Below are 26,033 nucleotides of genomic sequence, written 5' to 3' on the forward strand. Positions count from 1 at the left end.
TGGAGTCGCTCGAAGGGGTTGATTCTTGTATTTGGTTTAAGATAAAAATAATCGAATCATGGATTACATCCCAATACATAATTAGGTAATGTGTGTATTATTGAACATATATATATAAGACTTGCATGGTTTGTCACGTTTAATAAAATATGTAATGAATATCTCTTTTAAAGAACTTTCACTGTAGAAGAAGATAACATACTACACAGTGAACCTCAACCTTGATCCCGGTACAACAATTTCACCAGAACAAATTAATGGTTAGAATCATCCAATGGGAGTACATTTTTTATGCATGTGCCATCTAAAGCAAGGCTTCTCCCCACTCGTGTCCTTCCTCATCTTCTCATCTTTTATGAATGGACCAACGGATACCTCATAGAATAATTTTCCATGGTTGCCAAACATGCCCCTAGAAGTTTGTTTTCTTGGAAAATGAGTTTTTCAGCATTTGGGTAACTCATGTTTTATGAAAGTTTATGTAAAGAAAAAAAAATCCCTGTTTTTTGAGAAAAAAATAACCTTACTAAACCTTCAAATTTGTTTCCAAAGAAATCTTTTTCATAAATTTTTCCCCTAGATCCAAATGTTACGAATTTTTCTAAAAGGAGGGTCTAATCAACAAATATGAATTTTTAAAGGACTATTTGGCAATAGTATTGCAAAGTAGGGACAAATTAGCAAAACCCTTCCCCCCTCTCTTTCCCGCATGAACAAACTTTTATGGCTTCTAGCCCAGCCCAAACTGGGAAGATAATACTTTTATTCTCAGAGCAATTTTATATTATCATGGCACATCCTTCAAAACTTGGGCACGTTCTGTTTTTTTAATTGCATGAACATACTTTTAATCGATAAGTATGCAATTTTTAAGGAATATTAGTTGCAGACCCGTGCGATGCATGGGGCGAGGGAAAAAAACATATGAGGGGAGAAGAAAGGAACAAATAAAAATCTATTTCCAAACTCGAATTATTAAAAAGGCAATCCCAAGAAACACAAAGTTCGAACCTACAATACAAAATAATAATAATAATAATAATAATAATAAGGATGCATCCTATCATGCTCCAGATAACAACAGAGAGTGTATCTGTTTCATGCAGCCACAGAAAGCAGATGATTTTCTGTCTTTGTTACTCACACTCATTTTCTCCCTCTCATCTCCAAGAAAATGCTGCAGTAAAAAAATGAACCTACATAAATCAGATTCAACCCGATTGAAGTCACATGTCAGGTATCTATATATTCGATAAAGAGTGGAAGGAAGAGGCACACACATAAAATTTTATGACACTTGTTAAAAAACTGAATGAATACAAATAAAATAAGAAAAAGGAGTTAAAGGTTGAATGAATAACCATACTTTTTGCTCTTTTTGGGTAAGTCCAAACCTAAAAAACTCAGTAACAGTTAAATGCAATATAATTGAAGAGATGCATTGCCACAAAAAAATTTCAAACGAACACAACTTTTGAACAAATTATCAGTATCTTCCATAAAACAAATACCAGAACTAAGGCTTCACTGAAAAGAACTTAAAGACCAGTAAGAACTTTTACAACGCTTGGATTGGATTTAGATGAGAAAAATTTTAGGAAGCAAAGAGGGCGATTTAGCAAATCTTCATATTCTTAAGAAGTTTTTAAAACGTATTGGACTCTGTTGCGTGATAAAAAGGAGAGGGAAAACAGGATAAAGGGTCTATACACAGAAGTTCAGTATATATTATCATTTCTTTTTAAAAGGGCTATACACATAAGTTGTGTGTATAGAGAGGTGCCACGTGGCAGCACCACGTTCTACGACATTCAGCTTTACTTATACTAGTAAAAAAAACCCGTGCGCGATGCACAGGCAGACAAAGAAATGTACGGACCACATCATAGGTGGACCACATCATAGGTTGATCCAAACTGTCCATGTGATGGAACACAACATAAAAATAGGTTGTGCCCCAAAAATCATTTCCATAGGCTGAGCCTAGCCCTCCAATCTATAGATGTTTCCATAATTCCTCTTAAATCGGATGGTTAAGATCACCCTATAGATTTTTTATTAAAAAACCATAAAGAAGGGGGGTAAGATTGAAATTATATGGCTTTAATGGGTGTCTTTGTTAAAAGCATAAAGGAGGGGGTGATTGAAAATATGTGTGTTGAATGGGTGTATTTGTTAAAAAAATTCAAAAAAAGTGATGTGTAATTCTCATAGAATTTTCAAAAAAATCAAAAGATTCTTTTCTTTTCCATCCAGCTTATTATAGTAGATATAATTAGATTTAGCAATGTAGGGACTAATTAGCAAAAATTACACTCTTTTTCTTTTTCTTTTTCTTTTTTTTTGCATGAACACTTTTATGGCTTCTAGCACAGCCCCAAACTTAGAAGATGATACTTCTATTTTTTCTTTCTTTTTTTGTTTTTTTGTTTTTTTGCATGAACAGACTTTTATGGCTTCTAGCACAGCCCCACACTGCCCTAAAGTCAATTTTTGTATCCTAGACCTTCACACTATGCTTATTTAGTGGCAACAAGGGCAATACCTTCTTGTGGGAGTCTTGTGGCCATTTGGTGTCTCAAACCCATTCTGATAGCTAGGTTAGATTTCATTCGAGGATCTGGGCACTTGTTTTTAACTGTTGATCACGAGCTAAGCTGTCAACCGCATGTTGGTCTTTGGGGTGGCGCTCGGCTGGTCAGAGAGTGGTGGTGGGGTGGACGGTAGGTTGTAGGTCAGGCGTACTGCACACAGGGAAGTTTGTGGGTTTCTTGATATGGGTGTTAAAGTATAAAAAGATAAATAACGCCTTTCTCCAACAGCTTAAGCTTTTGGAGAAGTTGGTAAGTTAACATGGTATCAGAGCCAAAGGTCTCGAGTTCAAACCTCCCGGATAGCAAAAATCCACATGCGATGGTTGGCCCAAAGTGGGACCACATGTGCCACGTGTTTGCCAAGTGGGCCGCAAGTGCAGGAGAGTGTTAAAGTATAAAAGATAAATACCGCCTTTTTCCAATAGCTTAAGCTTTTGGAGAAGTTGATAAGTTAACAATGGGGTTTTAAGGATTGGATGTTGGGGTCTAGGGCATGGTGTTCGAGGAAGTCTTTAAAATGATTTTTTTTGAATCTTTTTATAATTTGCTTTTTTGTACGCGTTCCATCTTTCTTAAAGCAGCGACCTTACTAGATAAACTATCTCCTAGGAAGAACTTCCTGTTCTAATTGAAGATCTCCTCCTCATATCCTTACTGATCATAAGGGGGATTCTTTAGTTCCATCCCTTCTTATGGCTACCAATGTGTTGAAGTCCTGTCCATCATCAGAGCGCAAGACCGTGCACAGTCGCGAGCGTACAAAATGGCGTTTCTATACTATGGTAGAAGACATTGTTTGGGACGACTACACAAAGGCACATCTAGTGTTTAATGATATAGATAATAAATATTGATTTGTCTACATGAGTTCTAATTTATTAAAATAACTTCTTTTACCTATGGAAACCCGGCTCCGTTTGGTTGCCAGTTAAATTTTTGTCCCAAGAAGATTTAGTAAAATTTTGGTCCCATCCCATGTTTGGTTGCCTTTTAGCACTAGGTTTTATTTAATCCCACTCTTGTAATGATTGCTTGTTAGGTGAATTTTTTAATCCCACTTTTGTAATGATTGCCTTTTCATCCCATCCCAAAATAACCCCAGGAACAAAAATAAACTCAGGAACCAAAAATAAGCTTGAGAAGATTTTTTTTTCTACCCAACGGTTCAAGCAACCAAACAAAGGTTTTATTTTTTCCCACCATAATCCGGTCAACCAAACATGGGATTTTTATTTTACCAGGATACTTCTAGGACTTTTTTTTTCCCACCAATCTCCTGAGATTTTTTTTCTCCCACATAAATCCCAGGAACCAAAAAAAACCCGGGACCGGAAGTGTAGCTGAAAACTTCCCGAAAGCCGCCAGGGAGGACATTCAGGGGTTGAAAGATAAACGTATTAATGTTGTTCTCATTAATGAAGATGGTGTGCACAACATGAACGATAACAACTCTGATGACTCATGGAGCATCTCATCCACCTAGACAACAGAGTCCATCATCGTCAGTGTCAAGAGCATCGAGAAAAGGAAAGCAACCAAATCGAAAATAAAGAGACAAATTGAGGGAATAATATTTGCACTTCGATCCTACACAGATAGAATGCACGAATAGAAGCGTGAAGAGAAAGTCAACGAAAGAGTAAAAGATATTGCTGATGAGTTGATGAAGATCCCAAACATTGAAAGGAGCATATTGATGAAAACTTCTAGATATTTGGCATCCAATTTGGAATTAGGTGCAATGACCAGGGAGAACTATGGGAGAAGCACACCAAAAATCACAAACAAGGTTTCTCACTTCAGGGGAGAATCCCTCTACATGAATGCAATAAGAATGAATAGTATTCATTCATGTCCTTTGCAAATTACAGAGCAAATTGTAATATAAGATATACTCCAACCCTAATAATAGAAACTAGTTCCCTTTAAGGAAACACAATCAATTATTCCAATACTCTCTAAAATAGGAAGAACTGCTAATAGGAAGAAATCCTCTCTAAAACAAGAAAACAATTACTAACAAAAATAGCAGCTTCTTCAGTGCACGTAACATTCCACCCCTCTTGAAATTGACCTTGTCCTCAAGGTCGGAAGTTAGGAAAGCGATGTTGTAGCTCTTGCCAATCCTCCCACGTTGCATCTTCAGGGAACGAATTTGACCAGTGAATTAGCACTTGAGTTACGGCTCGATTGTTTCGATTCACCATCCGTCGGTCCAGAATTGCCATCAGTTCCAGTACCACCTGCCCATCATCGTTAACCGGCAGCAAACGAGGCTGAATGGGAGTCTGTTGCCCAATTTTTTTCTTAAGGCATGAAACGTGGAACACAGGGTGTATTTTGGAAGAGATCGGCAAGTCAATTATGTAGGCAACTGGCCCAATACGTTGGAGCATCTTAAAGGGCCCATAGAATTTTGGTGCAAGCTTCATTGAATGTCCAACTGAGGCAGATGCTTAGCGATACGGTTGGAGGCGTAGATAGACCATATCTCCTACTTGGAACTCCCTTTCTGAGCGACGCCGATCCGCCATCTGCTTCATTCGGTTATGGGCTTGTAAGAGATTCTCTCATAGCATACAAATGAGAGACTCACGGACTCGGAGTTGTTGATCCATTGCAGGTACTAAGGAATCACCAGGAAGATAGGAGATATGAGTCAGGGGTGGCTATCCATACACTGCTTCGTATGGTGTTAGTTGGGTGGCAGAGTGGTAGGTGATATTGTACCACCATTCTGCTAATGAGAGCCAACATACCCACTGTCTGGGTTTGTCTCTTGTCATACAACGAAGGTACGTCTCAAGGCACCTTTAACGACCTCAATTTGGCCGTCAGTTTGTGGATGGTAAGCTGAACTCATCTTGAGTTGAGTCCCTAGAGTTGGAAAAATTCTCTCCAGAATGTACCAATGAAAATAGGATCTCGATCACTCACAATAGAAGAGGGCATTCCATGGAGTTTGTACACATTATCAAGAAATATTTGAGCCACTAAGGCAGCCGTGTAATAAAGAGATAATGTGAAAAAATGGGCATACTTACTGAGTCTGTCTACAACAACGAGGATAACAGACTTGCCATGTGATGGTGGCAATCCCTCTATGAAATCCATGGATATGTCAGTCCAAATCCGAGTGGGTATTGGTAACGGTTGCAATAGACCCAAGTAAGCCATTGTTTCCGCTTTATTCTGCTGGCACTCCACACATTCACTCACAAATTGCCGGACATCACGCCGAAGACCCTTCCAATAAAATGCTCGGTGAATCCGTTTTATGGTATTATGGATGCCCGAGTGTCCACCTGTGGATGTGTTATGATGTTTTCGCATCAAACTATCACGAAGTGGAGAAGTAGGGCTCACCACAAGACGACCCTTGTACAACAAACACCCAGCCGTCCAAGAATACACCGCATGAGAGCTGTTATCAACCTGTAACTCCTCAATTAATTCTTTTAGCAAGGGATCTTCTCTCCACTCTCGTTTTATGCCATCGAGCCAAGATGGTTGTGGCAGGGACAAAGCCGCTAAACTCACTGGATCCTCATTTTTTCGAGAGAGAGCATCAGGCACCAAATTTCCATGCCCATGGTTATAACTCAACTCATAATCGTACCCAAGCAACTTGGTGAGCCACTTTTGCTGCATGAGTGACATGACACGTTGTTCCAAGAGATATTTCAGGCTAAGATGGTCGGTCTTGATTTTGAAGTGCCTGCCCAATAAATATGGCCGCCACTTAGACACAGCATACACCACTGCCAAGAGTTCTTTCTCATATGTCGATAGACCCAGCTGCTTCTCCGATAGTGCCTTGCTTATGAAGGCAATGGGCCTTTCTTCTCATCCACGAGGCATCACATTCAACAACAAAAGTCTTTGAGAAGTCTGGAAGAGAAGGGACCGGAGCTGTTACCATGGCCTTCTTAAGCTTTTCAAAAGCCTCTGTTGCTGTCGTGGACCAATGAAATGAGTCTTTCTTCAGCAAGTCTATGAGAGGGTGGCTTATTTTCCCATAATCTCGGACAAAGCGACGGTAGTAACCTATGAGCCTTAAAAACCCTCGCAAGGCCTTAAGAGTTTTGGGTATGGGCCAAGCCACCATAGCTTCCACCTTCGCGGGACAAGTTGCTACACCTTGTGATGAGATGATATGTCCCAAGTACTCCAGCTCCTGTTGTCCGAAGAGGCACTTTGACTTTTTAACAAAAAGTTTAAAAGATCGCAATAAGCCAAAAGCAACCCTGAGATGTTGAAGATGCACTACCCAACTGCCGTTGTACACAAGAATGTCGTAAAAAAACACAAGAATAAATTTACGGAGGTAAGGCCAAAATACCTCATTCATCAAACTCTGGAAGGTGGAGGGAGCATTGGTCAACCCGAACGGCATCACCAAAAATTCAGAGTGCCCTTCATGTGCGCAAAAAGCGGTCTTGTGAACATCACTAGCATGTACACGAATCTGGTGGTAACCGGATTGGAGGTCCAATTTGGAGAAGTACTGGGCACCATGAAGCTCGTCTAGCAACTCGTCGATAACGGGTATAGGAAACTTGTCCTTAATTGTGGCTCGATTCAGTGCTCAATAGTCCACACATAGGCGCCACGAGCTATCTTTCTTCCGAACAGGAAGCACAGGTGAGGAGAAGGGACTGACAATAGGCCGAACTATGCCAGTACTTAACATTTCCTTGACTATGCGTTCAATCTCATTTTTTTGGATATAAGGGTATCGGTAAGGTCGGAGGTTGGGTGGAGGTGTGCTGGGCAATAAGGGAATGTGGTGGTCATGGGCACGTGGTGGTAGGAGACCATGAGGTTCTGAAAAAATATCATCGTATTCAACTAGTAGATCAGAGATTTCACTCGGAGGGTCGGTTGGTATTGTCTCTCCCGTGGCCAAAAAAAGTTGAGCGATGGCACCACTTTGGCTCTCTTTACAGTCATGTTTGATTCCCTTTTTCCCACCGTTTTCACATCTCCCTGTGAGGAACTCCTTAGCACGTGTCGCCTATCTTTGTGCTCAAACTCCATTCGCAACGCAGCAAAATCCCAAACTATGGGACCCAAGGTGATCTGCCGCTAGACACCCAACACCAAATCGCATCCTCCTAAGGAAGGATTCGCACATCGCGTTCAAATGTAACCCCTTGTATTACCCATTTAAAGCCCCTACAAAAAAAGTTACTAATGAGTCTTCCTCCATCGGTCACTGTGACATGCATGGGCGAAGTCTCTTCGAGCGCACAACCGGCCCTTTTTGCAACTATGGGATCCAAAAAACTATGTGTTGATCTAGAGTCTATGAGAATAACAACGGGTCTATGTTTAAGATACCCTTTAACTTTCATAGTTTGAGGACCAACAAATCCATTAATGGCATAAACAGATACTTGTAATAGCTCGGGATCCTGCTCTCCTCCTTCCTTTTCGCCAGTAGGCGGCAATTCCTCCATCTCACTCTCCTCGTCTGACTCAACAGTCTCCAACAAGAAGAGTTGTTGTTTCTTACATCGGTGCCCGGGAGTGAACTTTTCGTCGCAGTTGTAACATGGGCCATTTGCTCTCTCTCATTCATTTCTGCTAGGCTGATGCGACGAATAGGAGGAGAAATCGACGTGGCCTAGATGGGCTTTGAAAAGTTGCTGAAGGCTGGAATCTCGTATTTCCTGATTTTGCTTTCCTGAGAAAGTTCTCAATGTTCTCCTCTTGCAAACGGGCCAACCCCAACGCCTCAGTCATTGTCTTGGCCGGAAAATCTCCACTCCAAATTTCAATTCCTATTTCAAACCACTGATAAGGCAACTTACGTAGAAGTCTCCGGGAGACCTCGAGTTCGGTCCGCCAATTCTTCAAATTTTTCTTGGTATTGCTTGACGTTTCCAATCTGGTGTAACTTGGTAAGATTCCCTGTTGCGTCCTCATATGCTGATGGTTCAAAATGTGTACAAATGGCCTCAACGAGCTCATCCCATTCTACCTTCCCATGGGATTTTTCGTACCATTCGTACCACTGAATCGCTTTATTCACAAAATGAATGGAGGCCAGAGGAACTCGCTGCGGTGGTTGAATCTGATTGAACTCAAAAAACTGCTCACAACGATATACCCAACCCTGCAGATTTTCCCCATCAAACTTAGGAAACTCGAGCTTGGTATATCTAGTATGGGTATTATAAGTTGTTGCCAACGTTCGCATTGGCTGATCTGTCGTGGATTCCTCGAGAGTACTGGGATTATGATCGGAGTTAGATATAAGATGCTCATACTTGAGATTCAATGCTGAAACCAACGCTCTTAACTCAATTACGGCTTCAGCAGTTTGTTTGATGGATTCCTCCATCCGTTTGGCCTCCTTTGCACGAGTCCCGTCTGCCATCAGCCTCCAGCTGAACAGTCCCAAGAGACCGCTCTGATACCAGATGATAAGGAAGAACTATGGGAGAAGCACACCAAAAATCACAAGCAAGGTTTCTCACTTCAGGGGAGAATCCCTCTGCATGAATGCAATCAAAGAGAATAGCAGTCATTCATGTCCTTTGCAAATTACAGAGCAAATTGTAATATGAGATATACTCCAACCCTAATAATAGAAACTAGTTCCCTTTGAAGAAGGAAACACAATCAATTATTCTAATACTCTTTAAAATAGGAAGAACTACTAATAGGAAGAAATCCTCTCTAAAACAAGAAAACAATTACTAACAAAAATAGCAGCAAAAATAAAAATAGAAGCTTCTTCTTCAGTGCACGTAACATGCAACATTTCTGATATTTCCAAAGGATTGAAGGCTAGATTGGCTCAAAGAGAATATAAGACACAAAAAAACTCAATTTCAATTTCAATTTCCATAGCTTATAATGAGTTTACTTTTTACTGCTGCAGTGGAACTATCTTTCTCTATACTACCTTCTTGGTATTTTAATGATGCTAAAGGAGAATTGTGCTACTGTGCTTACATATTAGGCTATCGTGGAATTTTAATAGTAATGTTAAAGTGCATTAGTAGTTAGTGGAAACCCCAACTAATATTAGTAAATGAAAATTTCTAAGAAATTAAACATTAAAAACCAAATCAGTTATTTTAGAATCTAAGGTTGCATCCAAACAGCATAATACTAAATCCTTGGAAATTAGAAGATTTTATTCAAACAACATATTTTAAAATCAAGGATTTAATAATCAGAGCTTCTTCGGTTCTAGATTTTAAAGAAATCAAATATTTTAAAATGATGATATCCAAACAGCCTCTTCAGGATATTTCAAACATTGACCTCATTGAATTATTCCTGAATCCAAATTTTGTAATTATGATTCTAATCAAAACACGTGTAGGATCATGGCTACTAACTATAACAGAACTAATTGGTGATGGTAAATGCGCAATCATTATCTTTATTAAGTAGCAACATCACAGTGCTTGGGAGCATTGCTGGCGCACAGGCTTAGGACCAGGCGGCCAACCTCCGATCTGGGTCCTAGCGCCCACCCAAGCCAACACGTAAGTCAGTATGGGTGGAGTGATCAAAAACCTAATTATTCAATTTTAAATTGAGAAGGAATTCTTACAAAAATGAAGAGTGCTAAGCCAATCTAAACAAGTTAATAAAATTATAAAAAGAGTACTTGAATCATTTGAAGAAATTAAAAAAGGATTAATGTTAACTTTCAGTGTCAAATGAAATTATTAAGAAATGGTTCCGAAAATTAGTTTGAGATTTTGAGAAGTACCCCACTTTCTCAATTCCTGCAATGCATTTCCTTTTTTGACATGATGTTGCCCCCTTCGTTTTGGATTTTGAGAATTGATTGAGTCCAAAACTGATTATTGGACTCAACACTGCATTTAATTTTGAGTCCAATAAACAATTTTGTACTAAAAATCAATTCTTGAAATCCAAAACGACCCGGGTCTAAAAGTACATACCTGCCCACGGCATTTTTCTCATAGAAATTACGGAAATATCAGGTTGCCAATCCCAACAAGTCAGTTATCTACCATCAGTTCTTCGCCCGTATTCAAGTTTAAGCGGGAGCTGCGAAGGGCTATGATAAATCTACAAAAAACACAACTTTTCACTGCCAATTTCAGGAAAAAACAGAAGCAAAGAACAGCAGATCACCTGTTTTTGACTTGAAATGCTACAACAGGTCTGAAGTATCTTTGATGTTTCAATGAGTTTAACATTGAAACAGCTATATACATCTATCAACAGGGTGGTAAGAGAGTGGGAGGGACAGTTTGAAACAAACCCACATAACTCTCCCACAGTTGTAAGTTAACTACTGCAAAAGATGTGTTCTCTAGCATGTCAGTTTAACATCCGCGGCCTCTGCCAAACCTCATCTGTACTTCAGAACTAAAGATGTATCCATATCTGTCACTTTGTTGTCGAAGGTAGAAATCATATCCAAGATATGTCCAACATGTAGACATCAACTGCCCATCTCATCTACCTTCCATGCCTCATAATTTACATTCTAATTTGAGATATAGTTTACACAAACTTTCAAGGATCCTGGTCATTAAACTTGTTCTCAGTCTGTGGAAGAGCTGCTTTCTGCAGTTTCATCCTCGCTGAAGCTGGTTGGCATCTCCCCACCCGACCTAGATGATGAACTATGCAATATCAGCAACTTTTGTAAATTTTCATTCATAAATAATGTTTTTTTAGATGTTAGACTTAGGGTTTCTTGCATCAAATGTTTTATGCAACTTATGATAGTCAAGTTCTAGTTGTTGGATCAAAAGCAGATCTTCAGTTTTTAGCCATTAAGTCGACATTTTTGACCTAAAAATTTTGGGTCAGAGGCTTTAACGTGTAACTCCGGGACTATTGTATGTTCTAGTGTTTGATCTTTGTCGCATCTACTGGTATCCGATATGATCATATATCAGGTATGGGAATTCCCTAAAGCCCAAAGTCTTAGGATGCGAGTATGGCAAGGATATGGTAGATGCTTGTGTCGATATTGGTAAGGATCATTAAAACCTATTAAGGATACTTTCCACTGCAAAATTTAAAAGCTTTTTATCATAAGTTCAAATTCAATGTTCAATCCAGCAAATTACAAAAATCATGAACGTTAACAAGCAAATAAGCAACATTGAACTAATCTAATTAGGAATGATTAAAGTATTACAACATTCAATGTCAAAGTATGCTTAAAACCATTGTTAGTCTAAATATAAATAAAATTCCATCAGGTTTTGAAATAGAAAGGGATAAGAATCTGATATGCTGTATCCCATGCAAGAATAAAAGCATCAGAAACAAGTGCCATGAACCAAGCGCTATACTCGTCAAACAATGGAAAATAAACAAAGACTCAACGAGATCATCTGAGGCATATCCCTTACCCTTATCTGTGTATCCTTTTCCGATACTTTGATCCTCAATGTTTTTGCAATTTGATTTAATCATTCAAGTTCAAAATGAACAAATGAGAAATGAATTAGGAAACATACTTAAATTTTGAATTTTTCCAGGATTGCTGCTTTTCGTACAGAAAGTGTTAAATTGGTATAGTCGTTCAAGTGTGTGTGCCTGAGCGCACGTGTATAATATGCGAACAATATTCGAATAACCCTAAAATTGCCATCTACAGTTCCAAGGTATCCAACTAAGAACTTGAGAGAAACAAACCCTCTGATCGATTTTTTCCATGACAATTCCTGTGCAGAAGGCATTTTCAACGCATAATCCTGCACCTGAAATTCGTCACCCTTCGTTCTCCCCATCTTCAAAGAATAAAATTGAAAATGACAGGTCAGCAGTTGAAAAGAAAATGATGAATTTTAAAAATCTGAACATGGGCGTACACTCACTTTTGTTTCATTTTTCTTGAATGCCTTTAGCTGAACTGGCTGCCTGTACTCTCTATTTACTGCCCTTTCTTTATAAAGCTTTTCCACCTGCACATAGACAGAGGCCAGAAGATCTGCTTTAGACAACTCAATTCTCATGATATTGTTAAAGTATAAAAGATTAAAACGCCATCTCCAACAGCTTAAAGCTTTTGGAGTAACTGGTCGTTTCACATGGTATCAGAGCAACAGATCCCGAGTTTAAAACTCCTTGATATAAAAAAATCCACATGTAATGGCTAACCCAAAAGAGGGGCCACATGTGCCATGTGTAGGGCCAACCCTAAAACGAGGGGCCACATGTGAGGGTGACTGTTAAAGTATAAAAGATTAAATAACGCCTTCTCCAACAGCTTAAGCTTTTGGAGTAACTGGTCATTTCACACGTACAATGGTCAATATGCAAAAAATAAAAATAAAAAAACTCACGGGAACCTTTGCCATCCTTCTTGACTGCGCCTTGTCCTCAGAATCAAGAGACTTAAAGCCCCGAAGTACTGAGTTTGTACGTTTACCCTCAAAGTCCTCCCTCTTTTGGAACATATGAGCACCAGTATTATAATTTTGTCTCCAAGTATTATGTGTCTCATTGGAAATTACTTTCCTATCATAGATAGGGAGACAACGATCTTTGTGGGAAGCAGATTTCTCTTGTACCCTATGCTTAGACCATGTCCCATAGTTCTTGCTGTTGAACTCAGAATAATCCCCAGGGGAATAATCAGGAGTTTCCATAGCAGAGTTCTGATCAGGGGCGAGATTGTCAAAATTAGTGAAAGATTGTTGACCTGAGGGGTACCTACTGAACTCATCCTGATTATCAAATTCCCACATTGTTCTTTTGAAACCCCCGCGTTTGAGATATGAGCTGTGAGGCCGCATATCACTTCTGCATCTTTCATTTACCTTAGGAAGTGAAATGAAGAATCAGTTCATACAGATCAGCTATGATAGAACAATGTGCAAAAGCAGGACATATTGTTAAACACAAAAATTATGCGCACAAAAAAGGAAAACCATCATTGAATCTGCTTCATAAAATCTCTCTTAAGAAATGAGTCCTCCCCAACTCAGGAATCCAAAGAGACCTAAGTGTTAGAGGACTAAAGTTCTCCCATCATTTATTCTGCCTCCAAAGATTCTCTCTCTCTCTCTCTCTCTCTCTCTCTCTCTCTCTCTCTCTCTCTCTCTCTCTCTCTCTCTCTCTCCACACACGCGCGAGGAAGAGAATTTTAACACCGTGACATGCACACGAGGAAGAGAATTTTAACACCGTGGTCTCTACTCCATATCGACTAGAGTTATTCCGGACATGTACCCCATGTTTGGCATCTGGGATATCCACCATTTGATGGGACCCACCATGGATAACTCATGGCCCAAAATCCCATTCAATGGTGAGAAACCATGTGTCCGATCACTGCTGTTCAATATGACACTTGTAAATTGTTAGCCGTTCATTAAAATTTATGATCACATCAATGGGTGCGATTTTGGGGCATGGGCTACGCATAGTACAAAGTTTCAATTGAAGGGCCACTCATATCCAACCAAGCGCCACTTGACTGGATTAGACTCTGATAGACATGTATGTATAAATATTGAGAAATGATATTTCCAGCCCCTCTTTTGCTTATAACTGGTCTATCCAATTTATATTTTATCTCACTCCCTCTATTTATACAAAGGGAGATAAAAAACAAGATGTGTGTATATAATAATAATAATAATAATAATAATAATAACAACAATAAAAATAATAATTATAAGAAATCCCACCATGTATAACCTCTCTCTCTCTCTCTCTCTCTCTCTCTCTCTCTCTCTCTCTCTCTCTCTCTCTCTCTCTCTCGTTGTCATGCCGAGCAACAATTTCTCACCATCATCATGCCGTCACCAGCCATTTCTCGTCGTTGGATATTTCCTAGTTTCAGACAATTTCTCCCACTCTCTAACTGTTGTTTAACTACTAGATCTGGAGCGTATTAGCAATATCAGCACGACCACCATATTTTTCGTGTTTTTCGCAATTGCCCGATCCTTTTTGGTTGTTGATGAATATGCGTTGGTTGCCGTTGTTGGACAATCAACTCAGACAGATTGCCAGTTAAGAATGGTAGTTGTATGGCCAGCCCCAAAATATACTAGGAAGTAGAGTATAAAATAGTATAACAAACAAAATATTTACCTGCTAAGGCTATAGATACTGTCTCAACCAGTTATTTTATAAGAGAGGATGATGCGGGAGCAGATGCTAAGCGTTCTACTATTTTCATAGAGGGATGTGGATTTCCTTTTCAAGTTCGTTGGGTTTTTCTGAGTTTCCTTTTGTTCATTTGAGTTTTATTTTTTAAATTCATTTATGGGCTTTTAGTGACTTAAAATGATGAGGGTCAAGTGGTAGGGACTATCATTTTAATTTACTCTTTTATATTAGTCGCTTAAGAAGAGGGAAAGCCTTGGCACAACGGTAAGGTTGCTCCATTGCGACCTAGTGGTCACGGGTTCGAGTCACGGAAACAGCCTCTCTGCAAAGCAGGGGTAAGGCTGCATACATTTAGCACTCCCTAGACCCCGCAATGGTGGGAGCCTCGTGCAGTAGGCTGCCCTCTTTTTTTATTAGTCGCTTAAGAAGGGCTTTATAGAGGTGAGGCTAGTCTCAATTTTAAAATCTGTTGTAATGACTGAGTTACAGGTCAACCTCCCCCAATGTTCTCATAACCCTAAAAGCAATCCCGCCCCTCCCTCGTGCTTTTCACCTCAACATTTTACCCTCTTTTCTTTTTTTTCCCTTGTTAATTCTTATAGATCAGATATGTCCAGTCTTTAATTGTGCTTGCACTGTGTCAAAGGGCAATTAATGGGACAAGAATGGCTAAAAGGGGGTGGAAATATAGTATCCAATATTTACATAAATACATACATACACATATATGGACATACGCGCGCGCATAGTTTCATTATTTTACGGCATTCTCACCCAGCGGCACAGCCCCTTCTTCTTTCGTGTATTAATATACTTTCATTATCCATAGGTCACTCTCACTCAACCTCCTCTCCCTTCAAAGACCTTCTCGAATCTCTCGCTCTCTCTATCAAAATGGAGACTAGCAATGATTCCTTTCTAAATGAGGAATCCACTAGAACATGAATAAAAAGAAAAAAAACATACTAGTGTAATGAGCACATCTATCTCCTGTCTCTTCTAAAGCCTGAAAACCCCAACTTGTTAACTTACCAACTTCTCCAAAAGCTTAAGCTATTGGAAAAAGGCGGTATTTATCTTTTATACTTTAACACTCCCCTGCACTTGCGGCCCACTTGGCAAACAAGTGGCACATGTGGTCCCACTTTGGGCTGACCATCACATGTGGATTTTTGCTATCCGGGAGGTTTGAATTCGAGACCTTTGGCTCTGATACCATGTTAACTTACCAACTTCTCCAAAACCTTAAGCTATTGGAGAAATGCGTTATTTATCTTTTATACTTTAAAATAACTCTCCATATTAATCCTGATGTGGATTTTCGATGTTTAGGGTTTTATTGATTTACTTGTTCTTTAATTGAATATTATAGAGTTTATTGGGTAAAATATTTAATAAGCTTGGATCTTAAGGTATTTTGAGTGCATGAAATTTAATTTTCTTTCTGATAATTATATACCATAGTAGGAAAATCAAACAATCAGGTAGCCTTCTAATTTCCCAATTATCCAAACGAACAATAGAAAACCAAATGGGAATTTTTTATGATCAAGATCATCTATTTTTGACAAGCTATCTAAGCTCGAGCTCAGAAACAATTTTCCCATATATATATATATATATATATATATGGGAAAGGTGTGCGTACTCGGTCGAGTAGATAAGCTTATCTACTCGGTCGGGTTAAAAACAGTGGGGGCCCACATTTTTGGGGTGATCCAAACCATTCATTTGAAAGGCCCTTACCTAGATAGGGTGTCCACAAAAAATCAGCCCCATAGGATCATCCTAACCCATCCAACAGTGGAGGGGAAAATGGGCAGATTTGTGGACAAGCTGTGTTTGTCCATTTTTCCCCATTTTCCCCTCCACTGTTGGATGGGTTAGGATGATCCTATGGGGCTGATTTTTTGTGGACACCCTATCTAGGTAAGGGCCTTTCAAATGAATGGTTTGGATCACCCCAAAAATGTGGGCCCCCACTGTTTTTAACCCAACCGAGTAGATAAGCTTATCGAGTACGCACACCTTTCCCTATATATATATATATATATAGAGAGAGAGAGAGAGAGAGAGAAAAGTGTAGCTACACATATGTGTAGCTAACTTAGCTACACCGATGGCTTAAAATACAATGGGCCCCACATTGTTTGGGTGATGCAAACCATTCATTTGATGGGCCCTCACATAGATAGGGTGTGCCCAAAAAATCAGCTCCATAGGATCATCCCAACCCTACGATTTGTGGAGGCAAAAATGGACGTGTAAAAACCTTCACAAATCTGTCCATTTTTGCCTCCACAATTTGAAGGGTTGGGATCGTCCAATGGAGCTGATTTTTTTAGCACACCCTATCAATGTGAGGGCCTATCAAACGAATGGTTCGGATCACCCAAACAATGTGGACCCACTGTATTTTAAGCTGTCGGTGTAGCTAAGTTAGCTACACGTATGTGTAGCTTCACTTAACTCATATATATATATATATATATATATATATAGGAAAGGGTTCCTACATTCGAGTGCAGATAAGCTTATCTGCGCTTGAGTGTAGAAAGCAGGGTGGGTCCACATTTTGGGAGTGATCCAAAGCATTTATTTTGAAGGCCCCATCATGGATGGGGTGTGTACTAGAAATCAGCTCCATTGGATCATCCTAACCCTTCCATTTGTGGAGGGAAAAAATGGGCAGATTTGTGCCCAAACAGTATCTGCCCATTTTCCCCTCCACAAATGGACATCCTAAGATGATCGAATGGAGCTGATTTTTGGTAAACACCTCATCCATGATGGGGCCTTCCAAATGAATGCTTAGGATCACCCCCAAAATGTGGGCCCACCCTTGTTTTCTCCACTCGAGCGCAAATAAGCTATCTGCACTCAAGTGCAGGAACCCTTTCCTCATATATATATATATATATATGAGAGAACATTTCCTACACACTTGTGTAGGTAAGTTACCTACACACTAGCTTAAAATACAGTGGGGGCCCACATTGTTTGGGTGATCCAAACAATTCATTTGAATGGTCCTCACATAGATAGGGTGTCCACAAAAAATCAGATCCATACGATCATCTCAACCCTACGATTTGTGGAGGTAAAATGGACGTGTATAAACCTTCACAAATTAGTCCATTTTTTGCCTCCATAGTTTGAATGGTTAGGATGATCCTATGGATCTGATTTTTTGTGGACACCCTATCTATGTGAGGATCATTCAAATGAATTGTTTGGATCACCCAAACAATGTGGGTCCCCCACTGTATTTTAAGCTAGTGTGTAGGTAACTTACCTACACAAGTGTGTAGGAAATGTTCTCTCTCTCTCTCTCTCTCTCTCTCTCTCTCTCTCTCTCTCTCTTTATATATATATATATATATATATATATATATATATATATATATTTCTCCCAAAATTCTATGAGAATTACACATCACTTTTTTTGACTTTTTTTTCACAAAGGCACCTATTCAACCCACATATTTTCAATCCTACCCCCTCCTTTATGCTTTTTAACAAAGGCACCCATTAAAGCCACATAATTTCAATCCTACCCCCCTCCTTTATGCTTTTTTAATTATGGAAACCTATATAGATTGGAGGGCTAGGATTAGCCTATGGAAATGATTTTACGGGCACAACCTATTGATGTTGTGTTCCATCACGTGGACGGTTTGGATCAACCTATGATGTGGTCCGTACAGTTCTTTGTCGGCCCGTGCATCGTACGGGGTTTTTTACTAGTATATAAACACACACACACACACACACACACACACAGAGAATGGTTTCTACACACTAGTGTAGACAAGTTATCTACACACTAGCTTAAAATACAGTGGGGGCCCACATTGTTTGGGTGATCCAAAGCATTCATTTGATGGGCCCTCACATAGATAGGGTGTGCCCAAAAAATCAGCTTCATAGGATCATCCTAACTCTTCGAACCGTGGAGGCAAAAAATGGACAGATTTGTGAAGGTATACACGTCCATTTTACCTCCACAAATCGTAGGGTTGGGAAGATCCTATGGAGCTGATTTTTTGTGAACACCCTATCTATGTGACGGCCAATCAAATGAATGGTTTGGATCACCCAAACAATATGCCCTCCACTGTATTTTCAGCTAGTGTGTAGATAACTTATCCATGGTTTAAAATTTCGGTTTCGGTAACCGTTTTGGACCCCACCGAAAACCGAAACTTCGGCGAAATCCGAAATTTGGTAATTTGGTTCAAAATTCTGGACCAAATTTCATAAATTTCTGACCGAAATTCCAAAAATTCAGCTGAAATTTTGTAACACCTTTTTTTTAATAAATAATGGCATTTAATCTAAATTTATGTCCGAAATTTGGTAAATGGCGAAAAATGAAATTTCAGAAAATTTCGGTTTCGGTCCGAAATTTCGGATTTCGGTCGAAATTTAAAACCATGAACTTATCTACACTTGTGTGTAGAAACCGTTTTCTCATATATATATATATATATATAGTAAAAAACCCCGTGCGATGCACGGGCCGACAAAGAACTGTACGGACCACATCACAAGTTGATCCAAACCGTCCATGTGATGGAACACAACATAAATAGGTTGTGCCCCAAAAATCATTTCCAGAGGCTGATCCTAGCCCTCCAATCTTATAGAGGTTTCCATAATATGTTGTTCCTCTTAAATCGGATGGTTAAGATCACCCTATAGATTTTTTATTGAAAAAGCATAAATGAGGGGGGTAGGATTGAAATTATGTGACTTTAATGGGTGCCTTTGTTAAAAAGCATAAAGGAGGGGGTAGGATTGAAAATATGTGTGTTGAATGGGTGCCTTTGTTAAAAAAAAGTCAAAAAAATTCCACAAAAAATTCTCTTATTTTCTCTTCTACTATATAGTATTAGATATATATACACACACACACACTCATGGGGTGATACTCTTCTCTCTCATTTTTTGGAAATTCCCTCACCCCTTAAATAGGAAAAGACTAAGTCAAACACTCATTACTCTCCACCATAAATTTGTATAGCATCTCTTACCGCAACTCTTACAAGGTTAGAATTAGGTGAGACTCTTCTCTCTTACTTTTTGGAAATTCCCTCACCACTTAAATAGAAAAAAACTAAGTCAAACACTCATTACTCTCCACCATAAATTTGTATAGCATCTCTTACCCCAACCATTACAAGGTTAGAGTTAGCATTCAAGCCCTCCCCCCCTGTCCACACCACCATAAATACAAAAAAAATCCACCGACCCACAATATATAATATATATACACACACACATATAATATAAGAGGAAAGTGTTTCTAGTCAGCCGACTAGAAAAGTTATCTAGTCTGACGGCCAAAAAAACAGTGGGGGCCCACATTGTTTGGGTGATCCAAAGCATTCATTTGATAGGCCCTGACATGGATAGGGTGTGCCCAAAATATCAGCTCCATAGGATCATCCCAACCCCACGATTTGTGGAGGTTAAAATGGACGAGAATAGAACTCCACAAATCTGTCCATTTTTAGCTCCACCAATCGAAGGGTTAGGATGATCCTATGGAGCTATTTTTTGGGCACACCCTATCCATGCCAGGGCCTATCAAATGAGTGCTTTGTATCATCCAAACACTGTGGGCCCACTGTGTTTCTAGCTGACGGAATAGAAAACGTTATCTAGTCGGCCGACTAGAAACACTATCCTCATGATATATATATAGGGATTTGCTAGGAAATTTCGCGGAAAGCCATTTTGTGGCTCACTCACTTTTGCAAGAAAGAACAGCCAACTCACATGAATTAAATGAATATCACAAATCTGCTAAAAAGTACGCCTGTGTGAGTGTTCTCCCTTGCAAAAGTGAGCCGGGAAATGACTTATATATATATATATATATATATACTGCTAAAAAGTACGCCTGTGTGAGTGTTCTCCCTTGCAAAAGTGAGCCGGGAAATGACTTATGGTGAGCTTAAGCTCACCAGCACTTTCCTCATATATATATATATATATATATAGTAAGACACCCCGTGGATTGCACGGGCGACAAAGAAAGTAAATGAATCATAAAAGGATCCGGAAAACTTTTTTTTTTTTTGAATGGTAGCAGAATATATTAAAAGAAGACTGAGGAAGTCCCCCTTACAGAAACAGAAAAACATAACACTTCCACAGAACTGAAACTGCCCCGGGAGATACAATTAAGGAGGGAGAAAATCATAAAGTTCTAAATCCTGCTTCGATACTCCATCTTTTGCCAACTTATCAGCCACTTCGTTAGCAGATCTTCTCACATGCTGGAAAGATACCTGAAGCCCTTGTAAGATATCTTTAATCTCGTCAAAGAATTTAAGAAATCGCCACGGGGAACTCCGAGGGCCCCTAAGCCAGCTGATAACATTCTGCGAGTCACCCTCCACAATACAACTTTCTGATCAGCCCCTAGCCAAGCTCAGAATACCTTGATGCGCTGCCCTTACCTCCGCTTCATTCGAATCTGCTATACCGATTGGACCAGAAAAAGCCTTAAGTACCCCACCATTACTATCTCTTAATACTCCACCAATCCCTGCAGGGCCAGGGTTGCCCAAACTTGATCCATCAAAATTTAATTTGACTATCCCTTCATGAGGAGGGCACCATTGCTGATTGGATACATTCATAATTTCCTGGCTATTACAAACCACACCCCACCCTACCCACAAATCAAAGGCCGAAACGAATCGGAATAACGGAAGTGCTCGAGCCCAAGAGATAGTAAGAGCAATGATCTTAATAAATAGAAAGTAAGGGGATTTGGCTTTCCCTTCAAAAACTCGAGAGTTCCTTTCAGTCCAGATAACCCATAAAAAAGCCATCAAAGAGAGCCACCATAACCGCTTTCCTTTTCTGCCCCAAGGTGTGCATGTCCAGCCGGCGAACAAGTCTTAAAGAGAGGAGGGAAACACCCATTTGATGCCAAACCTTGCTAAAATCCTCCCCCAAACCTCCCTAGCTACTCGACAGTGGATGAAAATATCTACCGACTCCCCTGATTCAATACACATAGTACAGTGATCAATAATCAGCATATTCCTCTTTCTCAGAAAGTCCACTGTTTGTATTCTTTTTCTTAACGCTGACCATCCAAAGAAACATACTCTAGGGGGAGCCTTTGATTTCCACACCTTTGCTAGCAGGGCATTTACCTCAAAAGGCAACAGACTATGATAGAAAGACTTGACCGAAAAACCGCCTGAAGAAGTTAATACCCACAACCTTCTGTCTTCCCCTGAAAAACTGATATAAACCTGATCAAGGATCTGAAGTAGATTGGTCACCAAGGGCAATTCGCGATCAAAGAAGTTCCGACGAAAAAGAGGGTGCCATATAACTTTACCTGCAATACGCTCGTAGCAATCTTTCACAAAAACAGACTTATCAGCTGCAACTAGAAAAAGGGCCGGAAATAAAACTTTTAGCGGGACGCTCGAACACCACCTCATGGACCAGAAAGAGATCCGGACGCCGGAGTAGACTCTATATCTAATTCCTCGATCAAAGAGAGGAGATAGGCATAGGATATCCCTCCAAATTGTTACCCCAGGTTTGTTAAAGTTATTCAGAGTAGCCCAGTCACCTGAATCAGCACCATATTTTCCTGACATTACTTTAGTCCATAATCGTGATTTTTCTTCACCAAACCTCCATAGCCATTTTCCCATCAGTGCTTGGTTTACCTGCTTGATCCTTCTAATGCCGAGACCTCCTCCTTGTATTGGCATGCAAACCGTTTCCCAACTCACTAGGGGCATAACCCGCTTCTTCTCTGATCCCCCCCACAAAAATCTTCTCTGAATCTGTTCAATACGCTTTACAACAGACACAGGGCATTTGAATAATGATAACTGGTAGATGGGTATATTGGCCAAGGCAGCTTTAAGCAAGGTTAATCTGCCTCCTTTAGATACCAAGTTCCTCTTCCATGTATCAAGCCGTCGCTCGATTCGTTCCACAATGGGATCCCATGCACTTTTTCGAGGTCGCCCTATTCCCAGGGGCAATCCCAGATAAGATGTTGGCAGACTCTCCAACGAACATCCCATAATATTGGCTATAGTAGAAGCTCCTCCCTCGCTTACATTCACAGCGTAAAGTCTGGATTTTGAGAAATTGGATCGAAGCCCTGTTACTAATTCATAACACCTGAGAATTGCCTTAAGATTGAGGATCTTTGAGGCCTGGGGAGAGCTAAAGAGTAGGGTGTCATCCGCAAATTGCAAGTGCGAGACTTGAAACCCGGATTCGCTACATTTGACCCCGGAAATCAGACCCTCCGCTCGACCTTTCATCAACAGCACGCTGAGGGCTTCCACAACAATAACAAATAGAAGGGAGATAGAGGATCCCCTTGACGCAAGCCTCGAGACGACTTGAAGAACCCTTGTGCCGAGCCATTAATCAGAATAGAAAAGTATGCTGAAGATAAGCAGCTACGGATCCACCCGCGCCACTTCCCTCCGAAACCCATTCTGTGTAGAAGGTAGTCCAGACATTGCCAATCCACTCTGTCATACGCTTTTTCCATGTCCAGCTTACAAATAATACCTTGCTCCCCTGACTTAGCCATCCAATCCACCATTTCATTTGCCACCAGCGAGCAATCTAAGATTTGTCTCTGGCCAACAAAAGCACACTGATTCTCTGAAATGATATATGGAAGTACCCTCTTGAGCCGGTCCGCCAATACTTTGGACAAGATCTTATATAGACATCCTACCAAGCTAATAGGCCGAAAATCAGATATTTTCACTGCTCCTTTAACTTTGGGAATGAGAGCAAAAAAGGTGGCTCCTGTTCCTCGATCCAACTCCAACCCAGCATGAAATGCTCGAAAAAAGGCCATTATATCTCCCTTTACATACTCCCAACAATCCTAGAAAAATGCAAGGCAGAAACCGTCCGGCCCCGGAGCTTTGTCACGATTCATCGTGAATACCCCTTTCTTCACCTCTTCTTCCAAGAATGGGTCTTCCAGCCCCGAGAGGCTAATATCATCGAGTGAATTAAAGGTCACCTCATCCAGTCTAGGCCGAATAATATCTTCCGTTGTATATAACTTCCGGTAGTAGTCAAGAATTTCCATGGAAATCGCCATTTTGCTACCAGATAGGGAGCCCTGCACCTCCAAAACCTCGATCCTATTATTCTGACGCCGTGCACTGGCCATGTTATGAAAGTAAGCAGTATTTTTATCTCCTTGCTTTAACCAACTAACTCGGGACTTCTGCCGCCATGCTATTTCTTCCTGAAGGAGGCAGCCTTTATGTTCCTCCTTTATTTTTCCCAGTTCATTCAAATCTTCCTCTGTGGCTGACCTTTCCTCATCGGCCAAAGATAATTCCCGAATCCTTGTTTGTAGCCATACTTGACGCTCGCGGAGAGCCTCTTGTCTGAGCGCATTCCACTCTTTGAGCTTTTTTTTAACAAAACGAAGTTTCGCCCCTATGATCCAATCAGCTGCACCTTCCACGTTATGAGATTCCCACCAGCTCCCCAGCCGCTCCACCATCTTAGGAATTTCTAACCATGCTATCTCGAATCTGAAAGGCGAGGGACCTCATGAATCCAATCTTGGATCCAACAATAGCGGGCAATGATCAGACACTGAATGTACAATCGCCTTCTGACACACTTCCGGGAACATGGAAAGCCATCCAGGGCAGAACAAAAAGCGGTCTAGCCTACTCTTCCTGGAGTTTCTGGACCAAGAAAATTGAGCCCCCATTAGCGGAATATCAATGAGTTTAGTCTCAGCAATGAAATCTGAAAACACAAGCATATTCTGGGAAGTTCTGCTACACCCTAATCTTTCTTCGACCCTCCTGATTTCATTGAAATCTCCCCCTAAGCACCACGGATTTCCCCATTTATTCCTAATCAAGGTAAGTTCTGCCCACAACTGGTGCTTCGCTGTCCTATGTGTAGGACCATAGATGCCTGAAAAAGTAATCACATCTTTGTTGCCCACCTGACCAAGAACTATTGAGACGGAATACTGACCTACCCAAGAATCGTGAATCTCCCATTTATATTGATCCCACATAACTAAAATACCTCATGCTGCTCCTTCAGCGGCCAAAGAGAGCCACTCCCAGTTGGAATTGCCCCCTAGACTGTTGATCAGAGTACTGTTTGCCACCCCCATTTTTGTTTCTTGTATACAAACGATATTCGGCTTATTTCGTTTTACTATGTCTTTAACCTGTGCCTTTTTCTCCAAAGACCCCAAACCATTTACATTCCAAGATAGAATCTTCATGGACAACCGGACAACCGCTGTGCACTTCCCCTAGGACAATTTCGACTGTTAGATCTCGAATTTCGAGCCACTTTCTTACTGGCGGGAGATTTGTCATAATTCACATCTGATTTCAGTTTGGTTAGCTCCCGCAGCATCTTCCTGACACCTTCAATACTTGAAGGATTTGAACAGGTCCTATGATCCATTTCACGAAGCTCAGCAACTCTGAACATAGAACGCAATTGATCTTCCGGTCCGGAGTATGTTAAGCCCAATACTCTACTAGTGGAAATTATATGATTCACAAAAATCTCCAGAATTTCTGATTTGGGATCGACCCATGAGATAGGACTAATATTCTCCTCCACACTTAATACTAACGCCAAGCTATCTTTCACAGCATCTTCCTGAGAGCCCAAACCCCCTCCAATATACTCTGCCTCAACTGTCTCCTTCCTTCTACCAGAGTGAGAAAGAGCATCCATCATTCTGCCAGGACAGAAATCTATTAAGCCTTGCTCGGAACAATCCACCTGTACTTGGCTAAGGCAAAGTTCTTTACCAGAGACCGAAGCCCGTTGTGGCTCACCATAGTTTGGAATCGCGCAGGATATAGTATCTAGATCGGAGAATGTTGAACCGTAAGGATCCATCCCTCCCCCCTGTTGCGAAATATTACCCGCTTGGGTTTCTTCAATATTATGCGCGTCATAGGACACGCCAGCAAATGCCTCTGATAAATTGACCATTAGACGAGAGTTTCCATCCCCTATCCTATCACCGATTAGAAGAAGACGGGATTTCGATAGCTGCGAATGATCACCTAAATCCGATAGTTGAATAAGAGGTGAAAATGGGCTTTTGTCCTTTGCAGAAAAACCCACAATTTGGCCCGCAACCCTATTGAAAGAGGTAAAAGGAGAGAGCCCAATATTATAGTTTTCTGACAGGCCCACCACCTTGTGCTGACTTGGAGGGGCCCACAGCTTCTCAAGACATCGATCCGACGGATAGGAGGACTCCATTTGAATCAATGGAGAGATCAGAACCTGGGAAGTTGAACCGAGAAAGGCTGATTTCCGCCG

General features: G+C 40.5%; 1 protein-coding gene across 4 annotated transcripts in view; it reads right to left on the reverse strand.

The window, feature by feature from the left end:
- Window positions 1–6,252: 6,252 nt before the first annotated feature.
- Window positions 6,253–26,033, reverse strand: part of LOC143852209 (Homeodomain-like superfamily protein) — a 34,717-nt gene continuing 14,936 nt past the window's right edge. The window contains exons 5-9 of one of the 4 annotated variants that reach the window (XR_013236742.1): window positions 12,899–13,375; window positions 12,431–12,517; window positions 12,249–12,343; window positions 10,725–11,209; window positions 6,253–10,658 (exon numbers count right to left, since the gene is read on the reverse strand). Coding sequence is in view for 3 of the 4 variants with exons in the window: in XM_077361589.1 (XP_077217704.1) it covers window positions 11,140–11,209; window positions 12,249–12,343; window positions 12,431–12,517; window positions 12,899–13,375 (729 nt within the window). In the remaining variant the exon portion in view is untranslated. Of the gene's footprint in view, window positions 11,210–12,248; window positions 12,344–12,430; window positions 12,518–12,898; window positions 13,376–26,033 lie in introns of all 4 variants that reach the window. The other 3 variants (XM_077361590.1, XM_077361589.1, XM_077361591.1) reach the window with 3 other exon arrangements.

The sequence above is a fragment of the Tasmannia lanceolata genome, unplaced genomic scaffold, assembly GCF_043159265.1.
Source record: "Tasmannia lanceolata isolate RefF3 unplaced genomic scaffold, GAP_Taslan_0.1 ptg000019l, whole genome shotgun sequence".
In the NCBI taxonomy this organism is placed as follows: domain Eukaryota; kingdom Viridiplantae; phylum Streptophyta; class Magnoliopsida; order Canellales; family Winteraceae; genus Tasmannia; species Tasmannia lanceolata.